This window comes from Ochotona princeps, chromosome 7 (genome assembly GCF_030435755.1).
Source record: "Ochotona princeps isolate mOchPri1 chromosome 7, mOchPri1.hap1, whole genome shotgun sequence".
Lineage (NCBI taxonomy): Eukaryota > Metazoa > Chordata > Mammalia > Lagomorpha > Ochotonidae > Ochotona > Ochotona princeps.
In genome coordinates, this window is record NC_080838.1 from 36,665,497 (window position 1) to 36,685,134 (window position 19,638).

General features: G+C 35.8%; 1 protein-coding gene across 1 annotated transcript in view; it reads left to right on the forward strand.

Annotated features, from left to right (window-relative positions):
• ANK2 (ankyrin 2) overlaps window positions 1-19,638 on the forward strand; it is a 216,415-nt gene that overhangs the window by 22,566 nt on the left and 174,211 nt on the right. The window contains exon 2 of the mRNA XM_058666952.1: window positions 12,568-12,669. Within this exon, the coding sequence (XP_058522935.1) occupies window positions 12,568-12,669 (102 nt within the window). The remainder of the gene's footprint in view (window positions 1-12,567; window positions 12,670-19,638) is intronic.

The window sequence follows — 19,638 nt, forward strand, 5'->3', positions numbered from 1 at the left end:
GGGCATGAAAACTAGGACGGGGGCTGAGGTGGCTAGATAGAGAGGCACTCAACAACACCCGTGAGGGCTGGATGGTTGAGTTGGTTAGATAGAACTAAGCTTTAATACCCATTGACAAGTGCCAGAGCCAAATGGGATGGGGGACAGACTGGTCTTCTGCTACACATACTGGCAAACCAGGGTAGGGGGCGGGCCTGGTGGGGGTTATTGTGGGTTGCCCCGACTAGGCTGCAGCTCCCACTGGTTTGTGTGAGGGCCGAGTACGTGCTGGGCAGAACCAGACTGGACTGCAACACCCATTGGTTCCAGTGCAACTCGGGACTGAAAACAGAACCAACCCAGCAATTGCAACCACCAGCTGATCGGGGTGATGGACTGTGCCGGGCCCTGTGCTTGCTAGAACATACAAGAAACTAGTCTGGGAATACCTCAAAGTTTCTTTGGAGATCTCCCCAATCGAACTGCTGGACTCAGAAGTCTAACCAAGAAAAGACAGAAGACAGAGCAGATCAATCATTCATCTCAGCTATATGTTGGCAGCCAAATATGGGGCAAACGGAGACTTTATGATGGACCATATCAGTCAGTGGACGACCTCATCGAGCGAAACTGGCAGCGATTCATAACTGGAGAACTATTAACACCACTCGAGCACATATCTCAGAGCATGCCCCACATCCAGGACTTGGGGTGGGCGGGAAACCGGGTGGGGCTTCTCCCTCAATATCCCCCTTTACCTCAGATACATGATGGAAACAATATGGACATAATAGTATTACCCACTTCCCTATCCCCCTGAACCTTTTTTTTTTCTTTTTCTTTCTTTAACTGTATTTAGCTATGTAAAGATTGTCAACAACAACACAATAAAATAGATTTAAAAAAAAAAGAAAAAAAAAGAATGAAGTTAGTGAATTGCTCTTAAAAAATATATGTATGTTGGAAAGATGGACTCTTAGCATCTTCCAGCTGGAGTTAATAACAGTTTCATGAAGAACTTGAGACATATACAGGATTTCTAATAATCAGCAAGTTATACAGATCAAATTCCTGACAGCTAGTAATTATAAAGATTTTTGAAAAAAAAACAAGCTTTAAGGATGGCACAGAATTGTTGTTATCTGTTAATAGCAGAAAGTTAAAATATCACTTGGGATAATAAATGCTTTCAGCAAATAATGAATTTGAATTTCTGTGTTATCTGGAGTGATGATATTGATTATATTAATAGTGATTAATATTGCTGAACTTTTGTGCTTAAAAATGACAATAGAGATTTCTAGTTGCGTGACTGATGTGCCTTTTTTTTTTCAGAAAACAGCATAAATGTATTTAAATTGCAGGCCATCACTTTGCATGGTTATAAAGCTGTAATTATACTATATCTCCTAGAAAAATCACTATGACTGAAATTTACAGATGCATGATAGATTGTAGAAACCATACCATCTCATTTTCCATGTTTCCATCTTAATGAGCCATACTACATCGATAGTGCAAGAAAATGAATTGCAATAGAAAAATACTCTTATAGGCAAGTTGTTTTCAAGATAGTAATTAGTATTATAAACCATTTTGAAACTTTTATTTCTCGAATTTTCCATACTCAATGCTAAAGAAGCAATCCTCATGTCAGTGCATAGTCTGTGGGGTGCAACTAGCATCTCATTTATTCCATGTCTTGGAGCTGCTTTGGAATGAGGGTTGCCTGCTTCAGAGCAGATGGTCTCCAAAAAAGAAAACCAGACTGATGGGAAGAAAGTGCAGCCCTCGCCTAACTCCAGGGCACAACAGTAAATTAACACTGTAGGATGCCTGGCATAATAAAGACTTGATGAAAGATATTTTCACTTCGTTGGGATTTACTTTTCCATTTCCTGACAGTCCTAAAAGCCTTAAAGAGAGACTAAAACTTAATTTAGGTCCATTTATCCTAATCCTTAAATTATTACAGAGGGATGGACTTTAATATATCTTTTCCTCAAATGCCTTGTAATGTTTTAGGACTGATTAGTCAAGGAATAGAAAGTGTTTTATGTAGAGAATATTTCTTAAAGAAAGAATTAAATTTACATTGTAACTGAAGGATTTCAAAGGCTCTTTTTTTAAAACTCTGATCCAAATGTTATTACAGTTGGCATTTATAAACCAACTCTGTCTTTTTTTAAAAGGTTTATTTTATTTATTTCAAAGGCAGAGTTAGAGAGAGAGAGGTTAGTCAGAGAACGATCTTCCATCCAATGGCCCACTCGCAAAATGGCCTCAAGAGCCAGTGGTTGGGCCAAAGCCAGAGGCCAGGAACTTCTTCCAGGTCTGCCATGTGAGTTCAGGGACACAAGTACTTGAACCATCTCCTTCTGCTTTCCTAGGCACGGTAGCGGAGATACGGTCTGGATTGTAAGTGGAACAGCTTGGACTTGAGCTGATGCCAATGTGGGATGCCAGCACTGTGGAAAGTGGCATTACTTACTATGCCATGATGCTGGCTCCTATCAACCACTTCTTAATATGGCCAATGATTATGTGAAACAAAATTCCTTTGGAGATTTGTGTGTATATAAATTTTATATGGTTATCTGAGATTTAGCCTACATTCATCTAGTGCATGTTGAATTTAACATAATGGTGGAACACTTTTAAAGAGGCATTCAGTTATTTGCTAGTGAAGCACATTAGATCTAAGATATGAATTACCATACAGATAATTGTTTCCTTATTTTACATTTAATACCAATTGAAGATCCTAAAGCAACAATTGAGAACTGTTCAGAATTCTGTTGTTCACAGATATGATACATAAATACCATCAAATTTTCAATGTGGAGATCTAAGTTTTCATTATTTTTACTGTTGGCATGTGAAATTCAGATTCATTGTTACTTTAGATATTGAAATGATTAGAGAATATTATGAGAAGCCATGCATTTCACATGGGGGTTCTATCATGTTATGCTTGTCTTGTTATAGTCAGTATTTTGAACACCAAAGAGTAAGCAGAGCTTTAAAATATATCCACTGGAGCAATATTATTTGGAGTTGCATGTGGAATTAAACCATGATCCAAGATGTCTTTATGGCCAAGAAAAAATCATAGTGAAAGTGGGAGAATCTGATTCTTCTATATAACATGTTATTTTCTGAAAAATAATGATTTTGTTTTTAGAAGGATTAACTCCTGTTGGTTTAATTATTAAAGCTATCATTAAGATGCTTACCAAACTGAAGCAGTAGTGTCTTAAAATCTGCTTAGGTAACTCGGGCCTCCCAGAGTATAGCTTATGTTCTGCACAAACTTAAAGCTTTTTAAATGATTTATTAATTAATTTGAGAGGATAGGTGACGAAAAAAGATTGAGACAGACAAATATCTTTTGTCTACTAGCTCACTGGCCAAATGTCCACAACAGGTGTGGCTGGATGAGGCCAAACCCAGGAGGCAGAAACTCTAGTTGGGTTTCCTGTGTGCACGTCAGAGGCTCAAGTAATAGGTTGATCTTCAGCTGTGTCCGAGATGCATCAATAAGAAAATGGATTAGAAGCAGAGGTGAGACATTAGGGAGGCACCGTGACATGGATTAGGGCATTCCAAGTGGTAACTTTCCCTGTGGTGCCATAACACCTACTCCAAATCTGAAGCGTTGAACTGAAATGTTCTCTGCTGTAAGTTTAAAATTGACATCAAGTTGTGCATTTGGCTTATAACTTCAGGAAAAATACTTTCCTTATTTATCTAGTTTGCTTATTAGAATTGGAAAATGTTGCACAATGAATCACAGCTCTCTCCATTTACAAACTTATGTTGCTACTTAAATTCAGGAAATGTTGACATGTTCTTGGTGATGATGTTTCTGAGTTTATCAACTATTTTGAAGTCTTCCTATCTCACATCCAAGAAATTGAGACTTCTTGCTTCTCTATCTTATAAAAAGTTGCTAAAATTTTAAATTTACTGTAAAATTTAATGAGAATCTGATAGAATCATAAGCACCTGAATAAGCTTCTGTTTATTTTTTCTAAAGCTCCGATCTTAGTGAAAGTTTCAGTGATCTCATTGTTATAAATGTTGAAGTAGGAGTCTCATTATAGATTTATTTTATGAAGCCAAACTAATGTCAGCAAAATAAAATCAATTTTCCAGTCACATTTCTGGTGTGTCACAAAATACCAACTTGATCTGTTTAATACTTTTTAAAAAATTAACATGTATATTATACACTCATAGGAGCACTTTCTACCCTGGGAGATATACATTTGCTGAATGCAAATCACAACTCTCTAGTTTTTGGTTTTTGTTCCTACTTGTTTTGATTTTCTGTGTTCATATGGTAATGATTCAGAAAGAAAGAATACAATTATCATAATATTAATATGTTGGTACAAATTTCCGGAAAAATGATTGCCCCAGGAAAACCAGTGTCCAGAAATTATTTAATGCATTAAATTGCCTCTGACAACTTCACTTGTTTATCCCTGAATACTGAGCAACCATAATCTCTGAATTTGATCTAATAGTCTAGCATTTACACTAAACATTTTGAATACCAACATAGTACTATTAATAATATAATATGTATAAAGGAAAGGAAAAGTAGAAGCAGCTTCTCTCATGCTAACTGAAGAGTACATTTCCAGTATGACCAATAGGATCATGTAGTTTCTATAATTAGAAAGTCTCAGTGAATTTCAGAGCAACTAATAATAGATTGCTCTGGAGCTTGACCCTTAAGAAACCTTTTGAATTGAAAAATAAAATTGTGTGTGTTTAGTGGTAGTATTTAGTGTCATCTCTTGCATTGCACAGTACATTAAATATATGCAGACTCACTTTTCACTAAAATTCTTGCACAATATAAATATTCAGCACTAGAAAAGCTTCCCCTCTGCTGTGAGAAAAAATATACTGCTCTTGCTAGTACTCAGATCCAGTTTCCAATTGGATTTACTGTTTGGAAAATTTTGTTATTATTGTACAAGTAGGAATAACTTATTTTTTAGGTCCGTTATGTTTTGTAAGAAACTTTTCATTACAACACACATTACTCTTGTGATTTTTTGTTATTATTGTATAAGGTAGAAACAATTTATCTTTAAATTCATTTTTTATAAAAAAAAACCCTTTCATTAGAGCACACATTTAGAAAGAGGCATGCATTGAAAGGTTTTTTTTTGTTTGATTTTTTTTTTTTACTTTTTCTCATAAATGTATACACCTGCTTAACAGCATTTGGAGCCAGCACGTAAGTTTAGAACACTTCCCACAATTCTAACCACTCTTATTATTTATAACATTGGAATTTGCCACTTTTTGGTTTCTGATGACCGAACTAAAAAGCAGTCTATGTGCATGCCTGACTTTTTCTGCTCAGCACTGTGTGTTTGTGGCACCTGTTAATGTTGCCTAAAACTATGATTCTTTCATTTCTCTTCTCAGTGCTGGATAATGCATCAATCTCTTATGAAGTATAATAATCGCAAAAGGACTTATGAATTTTGCAATAACATTGAAAAATAACATTATTGCTGTAGAATTGGTATGTAGTTACTTTTTCCTTAGGGAAGGCATTAATGAATGAAATAATTTATCTACCATTTTAGTGAAAAATCAGTATCAAAGTATGATTGCACATGAAGAGAAAATATTTGTTTTTACATAAAAATGAACTTTCAAATGACCATCTAACAAAGAGATAATTGCTTAAGATATTCAGGCAGAATTTATTTAATTAAGCCCATGCATTGTTCAGATTGCTTTATAGGATTTTTACGTATATATTTATATTTTATGTATAAAATATAAATATATAAATATATGTATATAAAATATATATAAATATAAATATACATATATAAATATATATAAATATATACATATAAAATATATGTATATAAAATATATATAAAATATAAAATATAAATATATGTATTATTTATATATATAAAATATACAAAAACATATACACACGTATGTATATATACAATTATATATACAATTATACAATTTATATACAAATATATACACAATTATATACATAATATATACACAAAAGGCATAATACACACATACACACATACACACAAGACATTAATTAGAGGGCAAGAGATTGATTTCTCAAATTCTGGTTTACTTCTCAAAGGGTTGCCACAGCCAGATTGGACTAGGCCACTCTGAATTCAGGACCCAAGAACAGGATAATGTCTTCCACACTGGTACAGGAGCCCAAAGACTTGGCTCATCTTCTACTGCTTTATGAAATGCATTAGGGGATAGTTGGATCAGAGAGCTGACAACCATATGGGATAATGACATCCCAGGTGGTGTTTTAATTCATTATCTCACAATGTGGGTCCCTTAATAACATTTTTTTAAAGATTTATTTTATTTTTATTACAAAGTCAGACACACCAAGAGGAGGAGAGATAGAGAGGAAGTGGAGCTGCCGGGATTAGAACTGGCGGCCACATGGGATCAAGGCGAGGACCTTAGCCACCAGGCCATGCCACTGAGCCCCCTTAAAAACATTTTAAAAGTAAAAATGTAAACACCTAAATTTGTGGTGCCTTTTTTACAAAGTTTACTTTTATGTCTGAACCATTTTTTGTAACAAATCGATCACTGAATTAAAAAATACTCTGGGGAAGTTACATCAATTCTGTGACTATCAGAGTACCCATCAGTAATTTTCATTTAGTAGCAATCTACAGAACCAATGGATGACATTAAAAATGTGGGTTAATTGCCATGCTTGAACTAGAATGTTCACATTTACACATTTGTAAGTGACTGTAGCTGAATAGAAATGATCCATAGATTTTGTGATGTGAGGTGCTTTCTATCACTTATGTGTTTTCACTGTAGGAAGGCAGCTAGAAGGATTCTTTACAAACTGTAGTATATCCAACATTCAGGTTTAGATTGCCCCCGGTGTTGGCTTTCAGCAAGACAATAAGAACCAGTTAAACTACTAAAAGAGCTGAATTGGTTAAATAATCCAGTATTCCCTTAAGGAAAGCCTAAATATTTAGGTAATCACCTTCAAGATATCGCAGAGAGGGTGCCTGGTAGAGTCTTCATTATTGGAGATAGACCACACCCAGCTCTGATGTTCCGTTATACCAATACACCTCAGAGTATTGTCACTCACTGTCATGACTTAGATGTTTGGGAAATCAGAGCTGCTAACATAATTTATGTTTAATGAAGGTTGTGTGTGTGTATATATATGTATATATATATCTGTAATTTGATTTTCTGTTGTTTTGCATTTATGTGTTATAAGAAAAACTACAATTAGAAAACAAATGTAGTGACTTCTGCACCTGTGTTTAAGTTAAACACCTTCAGACCATCAGATGAATCTTTCTAGCAGCTCTTCCAAGGGCATTGATCTATTTAAAGATTTATTTATTTATTTCAAAAGCAGAGTGACAAAGAAAGGCAAGAGAGACAAATAGACGATATTTTCATCCACTGATTTATCTCCCCAAATGTCCCCAGCAACGACATCTGAGTCAGACGTATCAGGAATGGAGTGTTGGTTTGAGTCCCAGCTGCTCCATTTCTGTACCGGTTCTGTTAATGTGCTTGGGAAGGTAACAGTTGGTGGCTCTAGTACTTTAACCCCCTCTGCCCACATAGGAGACTCAGCCAAGTCTTGCATCTGGGCTCTTGCTTTCAGCCTGGCCAAGTCTCAGAAGTTGTGGCTATTTGAGGCTTGATGAAACAGTTGGAAATCCTTTCTTTTGTCTCTCTTTTTCTCAGACTATTTATCACTCTGCCTTTCAGGTAAATAAATATAAATCCTTAAAAATTAAATACAACTGAATCATGGTTTCAGGTGGTTTGCCTAGTGTTTAGGACTCATAGTTAAAATGCATTTGTGAAGTAAATTCAGTGGCTAGGGACTCGGCTAATTGTCTGTGTCTATGCCTCTCAAATAAACCTTATTTTTTTTTTTTTGCTTTTATAAATAGATTTATTTATTTGTTTGAAAGAATTACAGAGAGGGGATAGAGAGAAAAAGCTTTCATTTTCTGGTTCACTCCCCAGATGGTTCCAATGTCTGAGGCTTGTCTGGGCCAAAGCCAGGAACCAGGAACTTCTTCCAGGATTTGCATTTGGGTGATAGGGATCCAAATACTTAGACCGTCTTCCACAGATTTTCCGACGCTATTAACATGGGATTGTATTAGAAGTGGAATGGCCAGGAAATGAACTAGTGCTCATTTGGGATGCCACCACCACAGGAGGTGGCCATTCTTGCTATGCCACCAGTCTTTTTCTCAAAAATTGTTTTAAAAGTTGAAAAGAAAATAAATTAGAATATTGAGTTTAATTCTAAAAATATAGCATCTCAGAAAGTCTGTTTCTAAATTTGATTTCATGTAACTAAGTATGACAAATACATTTAATCAGTATGTCCTGTAGATCTTTGTTAACATGTTTCAGAAGGTTTTATTTGTTATTCACTGAGTTATAAACAGAAATACACATAATGGTTATATGAAAATTAAAATATGTATAGTTTGTAATCAGTTATAGAGTAGCCATCTAGATGATCTTTAATAAGTTTGTATTTTTCTTTTCAAACTACTATTGAAATGTAAGCACAGAATCAAAAAAAAAAAAATGGACCCCATGAGCTTGCTTCAGAATCTTTGAGGGAGCACTTCTTCAGGACAGCACATGGCTGTCTGAATGTAAATTCCTCTGTGTATTCATGGTCACCCTGCTGGGTGCTAAGAAAGTTCTGTTTTTCTGATATTTAGATTTTAAAAAAATACAGGACTGTATCAAGAAGAATTCAAGAGGAAATTTTTATTTCTTGGCAAGAGATGTTACATTAGGTTTGTAAAGAGGATAAGTGTTAATCATATGCCCCTACGTGAGGTTAAAACGTGGGATTCAGCATTTGAATTCCTTACCCAGACTCGGACTTTCTAGGTATTAAGTGCAGTGGGTTTTAGGATATGAGGGTCCAGGGGACACAAAACAGCAGAATAGAACAGTTAGTTTTATGCTTATCTGAGACTTTATCCCAGAGGAGTTACTCTTGTCTCTTGGTTTAGTGAAGAAAATCATCGAATTGGAAAGCATGCCTTTCCTCCTACTTATGCTTGGTTTTATCACTCTTACCCTGACCCAGGAAAATATAGAATAGTGAGAACCGCTGCACCTCTCTCTATGAGTCTTTGAATTCTCTCTCATCTCTTTATTGATTAAAGATAACGTGACTAACTACTATTTATCCAAAGCTCTCGTCTCAAGAGCTTTAATCACAGATTGACCTCATTGTGGGTAGCATACGCCTGTGTTTAAGTGAAACGGGGAGAAGAAAATGGGAGGACTATGCAAATTTTGTGGAAAAAAATGAAATTGAAAGTCTAGTTTATTTTGGTACAAAGATTTTAAAAGTCCATGTATATTTTTTTCCCTTATACACATTTTCTAGGAGTTTTTAAAAGACCCCTCCCCCATTGCACTAATCATTTTAAGATTCCATTTTCCAAGGACTTTTTGAAGTCCCTTCATCCATATTTTCAGGCAAGAATATGCATTGACCTTCAGTGATGTCAATATCTGTGCATAAATTTTGAAACCTCATCTAAATTCTGTCCTTGAAATGCACATTGTGGAAAGATTTTATAATACTTCAATTTAATACATTTTCTCACTCTGGGAAAACTAAACCCTTAAAGGCGTTCTAGAAGAGTCTAATTTTATCAAAGTCTGCCATGACTCAACTGCTGAAGAGGTCTCTAGTGGGCAGACTCAGATATTATATTTCCATTGGAATCAGCCGTTCTAGAACACTCAGAATACTGTTTGCTAAAATTCCAGGAATATACTGTAACTCTTTGACTTACATCTACTTTTTCAAAGTCTGATTTGGAAGAGAGAGGACCAGTTAGGAAAACTTCCTGTGATTATGAAACAGCAGAAGCCCTTCTTCATATCATGCCCAATACGATTATGTAACAGCAAAAGCCATTCTCGATATCATGCCCAATATGCAGAGAGTTCAAGGAAGGTTTCTTCTGTTTTTCTCCAGCTTGCACAGTGGTGTCTCTAGATATCTCTTCTTCCCTTGGGGTTCAGTTTGTTCTCATGCTGTACTTCCTTATGAAATGCTTTTCATTATAGGAACAGTACAGTCATCTGGTCTTTTGCTGAGTGTAATCAGATTAGACATGTAGGTTTTTATGTAGTGTGTACTTGACCACCTCCGTCCTCGTTCCCAAGTGACTAGGTTTCTGTTTAGCTCAAGTTCACTCTTAACTTTTTCTAGTGCATTATGTATGGATTTGCGTAACATATGGATGACAGCCAAGAATTTCCTCTCTAGTTGAGGCATCCTGTTTAACAAATACCAGATATATAGATGAAGGGCACACTCTGATGATCACAAATGAAATTATCCAAGAACATATAGAGTAGGAATCTGTATTAGCATCTGCTTTGACATATTAGGAGTAAAATCACAGATAATACATGGCTCTGGGTCTGATAAAATTGGATTAAATTTTTGATCTCCCACTAAATAAATGTGTGACCTTACAAATTTTCTGAATTTTTTTCTTATGCCTTAAATGACCATGACAGTAGTTTGTTCTTTGTAGAACCAGTGCATGTATGACACAAAGTGGATGGTTCCCTTTGCTCTATCAGTAGTCCACAGTAGAACTCAATAAATGTTTCCTAGGATTATTAGCTTCATAAAAAATTGTAAGTACTTCAAAGCACCAACTTTCAGAAGAACTTATGGCATAAATATTTCTTTTGGGGGAAATTGTATATGCAGGAGTAATATTCTTCTATTTTTGGCAGTTTATATAGAAATGTATTTTGTGTATTAATATATTTATATGAATTATGTTTGTATAACATATATTTACATATTTATGACTATTTTATTTGTTTTTGTGCAAGGTAACTATAGATAAATATAAAGTCACTGCCAAACCCTTTATATAGGATGAGATAGTTTTCTTTGAAATACTGACCTAACAGAATGCATAGTATTGTTTTACTCTGAGGTACTGTGACAAGAAACCAGATGATGGAAAATCCTCCTGGAATTTAACATTTGCTGCAAACAGCAAAGTAATGTCATAGAACAGGCATTTTAAAATGAGTCACAAATCAGTGACTGCAGTATTGCAGATATACTTAGGGCACTGTGCCAAAGGCACAGATTTTAGGAAGCACGATGAGCGAGGAATTGTAGTGGGGTGGGGAACAGGAAGAGCAGTGTGATAATATTAGTCATACCGTGATACATTTATAAAGAATCAGATTGGAAATTTTGGATGTCCAGATTTCAGTGGTATCTTTCAACTCCTGATAAATCATCCGTGTGTGTGTGTGTGTGTGTGTGTTTAAAAATACAAGCCATTGTGGTATTTGTAGACATCTAAGCCAGTGAGGTAATTTTGTCCTAGTGTTTTTAGTCTTCCCATGTGTAAATCATGTTAGCAGTATGCAAGTAACTCCATATTTGAAACTCCCAGAGAAAATACTTCCATTTCCATCTTTCCACATCAACAAAGACGGTAATAAATAGCTCCCACGGAGTTTGCCAGGATCCCTGCCAAGTGCATTCTTCAACAGAGGAGGCAGCATAACACCATGAGGAGCATGTTTGAGTAAGAATCATTCAACCTGGATCTCACTTCCTAATTGGCGTTTGATGCTGTTCTTCATGCTCCTATTTTCTATTTAGTCAGATGTCTTATCACAAGCAAAATTGCAACTCTTATGAAACTGTTTTGGGATCTATTATTTTGTTGAGGTTTAAATAAGTGTGGGAGGGGGCTGTGTGGCTGTCATATCTCTGGAGCAATCTCAGGACTTTTCATTGGTCCACCCATGATCAGATTCTGAAAGCACCTTGGGAAGTTAGGAAAATGAAACAGCTGCATCTAACCAGAGCTGGCGTCTTTATGAAGAATTTGGCCTGGAGTTGTATCAACTGGTTTAAATTTAATTGTGTTTTCCCCAAATCACTGAGTACAAATTTTTTTATCAGCTCAGTCTACACTTGTGAACTGGTACTCAGAATATCCTGGGAGTTTTCTGTTTTCCCTAATGATGAGCACTGATGATTGCCAAGGAGTCCATGAAAATCTTCAGACTCATCTGAAAAGCAAAAGTAATATAAGAAAAGCAATTTTGATTTCTTTGTTTTCAATATGTTCATGATTAGACATTAACCTCTAGATCAAACCATTCAAATACTTATATTGACAAGAATGTCTAACAGAGCTATATTCAGGTGGTGTAAGTTCAGCTTTCAACGTGGCCAAGCACTTGGAATCAAGCAGAAACAATGATTTTCGTTGTCATGGTTCTTTGCAATCTCCATTGTAGCAGATCTTATCTTCCACTGACTTATTATCCTCCAAACACTCTTTAGAAGATGGTGAAGTTTAATGCTTTAATTTCACTTTTGAAAGTTTTCTAACTAAAGCTATTCTGATTTACAGTGCAAATATTGTCTTTTGGCATTTGATGGGCTTTTATTTTCTCTAATCAATAATTTTTGCTAAAACTCTTTCCTTTCCCTCACAGTCTGACAGCAATGCAAGCTTCCTACGTGCTGCCAGAGCCGGCAACCTGGACAAAGTAGTGGAATATTTGAAGGGGGGCATAGACATCAACACCTGCAATCAGGTAGGAGCATGACACCTGGCTCTGTTTGTATATGAAAGATATGCTAATTATCCAGGCACATTCTGAGAGCCCAAGGTTTTAAAATGAAATTCACCGAAATAATTCCAGTTTTATACCCTTGCCGGCTTTCTAAACATCCTGTATTTGCCCTGAGAGCTATTATTTCTGGCAAAATAGTCATATCAGACAGAAGAAATGGATAATATTCTTGCTCTGAGATGATTTGTACTACTCCCTTAACTGAAATGCTGACCAAGAGTGAGGTTATGCTTCTCCTTTATCATCCATTGGTCGTGTGAACTCTGATTTCCTTCTCTGCTGGGCACTTTTTACTCATTGATAACTGGTAGTTGCAATTTGAGATATAAAAGTAAGAGCAGACAACTTATATTTTACTCTTTCTTCCTCCTAATAGATTTTAAAATGTGATTTACAATGTAAATAGTTTTAAACCATTTGCTTGAATCACACCCCACTGGTAAGAACGTCATAATGGCTAGTATTTGGTCTCAAGAATGTTGCTTTTTGTTTGTGTGTTATTTTTGACTAAGATTTTTTTTTTTTTTGCCAAGAATTAAAAGTGTAAAGTAGACCCTAGAATTCACCACAGTGTGTTCAATATTAGTGGTGGCAGTTGTAGTGGCAGTATATGTTTGTTTGAGAGAGACTTGATGTACAAGTAAATAACCCCAGCAAATCTTAATTTAGCATGATGTAAATTTTATTATTACTTTGCAAATCATCTATAGAATGCTGCTTTTTTCATCTTGATATATCTGAGTCAAGTCCTGTTGTATATAAATAGTAAAATCAGAAAATCTCTCTCTTTTTTAAAAATTTCTTTGTTTTTACAGGAAAGGCAAATTTCCAGAGAAGTAAACACACACCCAGAGAGAGAGAGAGAGAGAGAGAGAGAGAGAGAGAGATCTTCCCTCTGCTGGTTCATTCCCCAAATGGCCGCAATTTGTTAGGGCTGAGCCAATCTGAAACCAGAAGTCTGGAATTTTTCTGAGTCTCCCACTTGAGTGCAGGATTTCAAGGGCTTGGACCATTCTCTGCTGCTCTCCCAGGCCACAAGCAGAGAGCTTGATCAGAAGTACAGCAGCCAGAACACCAACTGGCACCCATATGGGATGTCAGTGTTTGCACGTGGAAAATTAGCCTGTTGAGTCATTGTGCTGACCCCCCAGAGAATCTCTGAAACACAGCTTTTAACCACCCAAGAACACTCTCTTCTCATGTTCTTATCTGAAAGTTTTTACCATTAATATGCCCTAGCCCAGCACTCTTCTCTGAGCTCATCTTCCATATCTAAGCTTGTGTTAGTTAGGGTCAACACATAGTCACTTAACAGGATTGTTTTAAGAGTCCTAGGTTTTGTCTTCTGTCTTGTTCAATTCTGGTGAGCTCCCCATATAATGCCTTAGGTGATCTTTCTGAAGTAGCAATACAATTATGGCACTTTTCACCTTCCCAGAATTCCTGTGGTGGCCAGTGTCTGGATCGGTGCAGCACTTGTATCATCGCCAACTGGAGGTTTTTGAAAGGGATACAGGATTTCCTTAGCTCATTCCGAGAGTCGTTATATATAATTTTATGGCTAATGGCAAAACTTCCAGTCCTTTAGGTGAGTGGGTCTCATTCTGAAAAATGCTGAGGGATGCTCACTTTTGCAAAAAGCATTCTGCAGTGGCCCTAAGCAACCCTGTGGATTCTTTGGAGTGTAAAAATTAAGGTAGCATTCTGCTTTATCTGGGTGGTTTCTCCAGATAGGGCTTGTAGTAAGCAATTCTGAGAGATTAGGGAATGCTTCACCCTAGACAATAGGCTTGTGTGAGTGGCTCAAGGTCTGTAACTTCTTTTCATACAACCCATAGGCACAGGCATCCATCCTTTGTCCTTTGTGTCAGTGCTGATACATTTTGTGGAAGCAGAGCATATGGAAGTGGCATGAGCAACATGCTGGTATTTGGCCACTGCTTTTACTGTGAATTGCAAAGTCCTCGGTTTCTTTTCTAGGAAATATAAATCTTTAACTAGTATCTTGAAACAAAAATAACTCAGATTTTATCTTGGAGGTAATATAGAAACCCTAGACTTAACACAGCCCTTGATACTGATGTATGGTTAAGGCCACATTAACTGGTTTCAATAAAGAGATTTTTGATATGCTGTTTTTACAGTCCTTATTTATCTTATTTTCCACTGTAAATCTTATAAAAAGGTTTATATATCTATATGATGGTTAGAGTTATTGGGGATCAGGGAGAGAGAAAGTTTTCCCATCTGTTTTTTCACTGTCCAAATGACTTCAGCAAGTAGCCTGGGCCAGGCCAATGCCAGGAGCCAGGAGTATCAACCAGGTCTACCACGGCAGGGGCCCAAACAAAACAGTCATCTTCTGTTGCTTTGCCACAGACCATCAGCAGGGAGTTGGATTAAAGTAGAGCAACTAAGACTGAAATAGGCACCCATATGGGATGCCAGCATTACAGGTGGTAGCTTTACCAGCTATACCACAATACTGGCCAGATCTGATTTATTTTTAGGGATTATGTGAGCAAATGATTTGAACTTTAAGTACATTGGTTACCTTATAGGAAAAAAGAAGATCAAAATGTACTTATAAATATATAAACTTATTCTATAAAATGCCTATTACAAAATTATATATGAAATATTTGATATCTTAGGTTTCCTTTACCAAATTAAATACAATCCTCAAACTGTAATATCTGTTTTTCACATTTCTATGCTGCCAATGTGCTTTTGAATAGACAAGGAAACTATTAGTAAATTTTATAAATTTATAAGTAATGCCAACAAAAGGAATCCAAGGAAAACAAAGCTAATCTTATCTCAAACCAAGTACACTTCATCGTTAATTGAAATAATTATATTATTTGTGTAACAGACCTTAGTTATTATGGAGAGAGTAATCTGTCTACAGAAAACACAATTATCGCATTTATGGACGAATCTGACTTCTTGAGTTAGTTCACATTTTTTTTTCCAGCTTTACATGTTTTCCACGTAGTTGCCAGCCGTCTCCAAACATGTCACTCTTGAAAGGAAAGCCATTTGTTTGTTTGAGCGACATAAAACCCACAGGTTTAATTTCAAATCCCATCCACAGCTTTGAGAAGTCATTTCAACATAGAAAGTAGCTTTTTATTATCTGAAATGGGATACTAACAACACAGTCAATGCTTATATACCTGTGTTGTAACATAAATTAAACTATGAAATAAGAGAGGATATTCTAAGGTGCATGAATTCTGCAAATTACTCTATACAATGTGGCAAGAAAGAAAAAAAATGAGATTGACCTCCATTTGAAATATAGGTATAATTGCTTCCAGTCACTTGAATTTAATTGGCTTAAGGATGTTCCTTTCATTGTTTGGTGCTGAATAGTGTTACACTGTAAGAATACATATCAGTTAAATAATGTTAGTGATTAATGTTCACTGATTAGCTATTGCTACCAAGCATTTTGCTGTTTCATCAAACAGCTGAGATGTGATATTGTGAGTGGGGATTAGCCACGTTTCAGGTGCAGATGCTGAACCAACAGCTGTTCAGTGATGATATCCAAGTTTTATCTACTACAGGACATCTTCTTGAATGGATATCTGAAACTGACCTTCAAAATGAATAGTGACAGTGTTTATCTTGAACTCCAAACTTTATTGTTAATCATTGCTAATATTTAAAAAAAAGCCTTTACTTATCCTCAGATTAATTAACAGGAAACTGAAGGATCTTTAATTCAAAGAGCACTGCTACCAGCCTTCAATATGGAACAAAATAGTATCTGAACATTCGGGAAAGCAAAGTTGTTAACTGGGTAGCCTAAGTATTGATATTTCAGAACTGGCAATATTCAAAGCTAATATGTCATAAGAAAGAAGAAAAGGTAGCATCTATGTTACTTTTGAGCCTGAGTATTAAGAATGCATTGGAAAAGTAATAGGTAATCCAGGATCTTCTGTACCCTGTTATATTTCTCAATGAAAAACAATTTGTACTGTACCAGCTTTCCAAAAATACCACATGTGTTGATGTACTAAGATTTTTTTTTTAGCTGAGATTGGAACCAGAATCTTTTTCTTTAGAAAATTGGTCTCATGACTACATGAGAACTTTGAAACTTAATTCAATAACACCACTTGACTTCTCTTCATTTAAAAATGTAGAAAAGTTTATAAGTTTGGTACCAGATAGTACTTTTGCAAACAACTGTAAATTTTTATTTCATTTTTCAATGATTAAAAGTATGGTCAGCTGTTATTTTTAAATGATTTAACTGGCAATATCTATTTTACATTCTAAGAGAGAATAAATCTTGATCTTCATTCCATTCCTGAAACTTATAAAAACTTATACTGTGTCATCTATGTAGTAATTGGATATGATCTGATACTATTTAAAATAAGGTAAACATCTAGGTACTTAAAAGTAGATTCTATAATATTTTTATAAAAATTTATAACCAGTTACAAATATATAAAAGCCCCAGAAGATTCACATTCTTTCCCCATGTTTGAAATTCATTGATTTCACTGCAGGAACCCAGAATGAAGAAATATCATTTATGAGACATAATACTAGAAATTACCAATAATTGATTAGCAGTCTTTATACTGTCTTGATTTTTAGTTGATCCTTTATCAATTAGTTGTGAAGTCCTGTGTTTCCCTTCACAAAGAGAGAAGGCAAAGTCAAAGCACTATTTTAAGCACAATTTCATGTTCATTATTTTATGTACATTAGCATGTACATTTCACAATTTCATGTACATTAGCAGCAGGAAAGTGAAACCAGCAATGGCTGTAGCATATGCTTGCCTAGCATGACTCAGACCTTACAGCATTTTTAGGAACCATATTAAAAATGTAGTTGCTGGGGCCTGGCAGCATGGCCTAGCGGCTAAAGTCCTCGCCTTGAACGCCCCGGGATCCCATATGGGCGCCAGTTCTAGTCCTGGCAGCTCCACTTCCCATCCAGCTCCCTGCTTGTGGCCTGGGAAAGCAGTCGAGGACGGCCCAAAGCTTTGGGACACTGCACCCGCGTGGGAGACCCGGAAGAGGTTCCTGGTTCCCAGCTTTGGATCGGCACGTACCGGCCGTTGAGGCTCACTTGGGGAGTGAAACATCGGATGGAAGATCTTCCTCTCTGTCTCTCCTCCTCTCTGTATATCCGGCTTTCCAATAATAATAAAATCTTTTTTTAAAAAAAATGTAGGTGCTGGAATCCAAGTGCTCATTTGCTCCATTACTGACTAATTGACCCTGGGCAATTGACCTCCCCAGGCCTGAGTTTTCTCAGTGGTAGGGATCATGACAACATTGATGCCATAGGTCATTTATTTTGATTAAATGAGATGCTTGCAAAATACCTAGCAGAATAAGGGACTCAATAAATATTAGGAAAATGATCATCTATATTGTGTAATTTAATCTTTTGGTTCTCAACCTAAGCTTTGTAATGGTAGTACTGATTCTCATAGATAGGCTACCAACTGTGTGGCATCAAATAGGAAACATTATGCTTAATAACAATTTGGTAACAGTTACTGTTTCTCTGGGATGCAATAAACTAAAGTCACTTACTGGAACTAAAAACCTTTTTATAAATGCCATTTGAATCCATCTGGTTTGGCCCTGTCTTTTAAAATGCCAAAGCAATTCAATTAGCCTGGTTGTTTATAAAGGCAACAGAAATGAATCAAAGAGAATTGGATTCATAAAATTAATGGAACTTGGAATGAATTATAGACAGCTTTGTAGCCAGTTAAAATAGGAAAAAATATATGCATGAACAACATGGCTAGATGCTTACATTATTTGTATTGAGCTCTCATTTTAAAGAAGCAGCAGTTGGTGCTTTTGCCTGATCTGGGTTTTGTGCAACATTTGTTTTTAGGTTCTATAGCATCTTGTAGTTTCTTTCATTGCATCAATGTTGGCCTTTGCTCTACACTGATTATTGCTAGTTCAGGCTATAATACCCTTGATCTAATATGTTCAGTACTTAAAATTTTTGGTTTCATTGTTTGTATCATGCACTATAAAATAATTCCAATAGATGCTTCCCATAAACTACTTGTGAAGGTTCTAAAAAAAGTGTTGTGCTTATTTACAAATATACAGATTAATGAAGATATGTGAAATGTGATTCTTCATTTTAAAAGTTACTGGGGTATCTTCAAAAAGGATACCTTTTTTGTAATTAAATATTGTGAACTGTATTTACAGATCCTTAGAAATACTACAATAAATTAGTTTATCATAAACTTGAACATTAAACATCAGAAAAACCAACAAATGATTCATATTCTTAATGTATATGACATCTTGGGAAGCAGTTGAAGTTCTTGTGAGACTTCACTCTTAACATGTAGTCATCTCCAACCTTGAGAGTTCATCTGTTTCCACTGTCTCCTGACAGGATGCTCACCACCTTCTGTGTCAGTTGAAAAGTGTACAAATAATTTCTGAACTATTCTGCTACAGAAGGTCAGTTTGAAAGAGAACACTTTGTGTTCTGGGAATGCTCTTGAACACTCTCTTCCTATGACTAAAAGTATGAACTTTAATGCTGGACTCCCAGAAAGCTACTCAAGGCTTCCTAGTTCATCTCAGATATCCTTTTCTGATAATTTGGATAAAGGTTTGCATTCATATGTTTATGTAATCAGTCATGCATTCTGTGCTTGTTATGTGGCAAGACACTCTCATAGGTACTATGCCGGAGCAGGACAGAGAGAGTAAAATACCTTGCTGTCATATGGCTGATAATCTAAAACCTAATAGGAAAGAGACAATTAATCAAAAAAAATGTAGGACATGTGGATAAAGAGAAGGTAGGAAGTGATGGAGAGACATACAGCAGTGTAGAAGAGGGAGTAGAAGAGGAATAGAGTGTCATTTTAAGAAGGTTGACTGAAAGAAGCTTTGAAGGAGT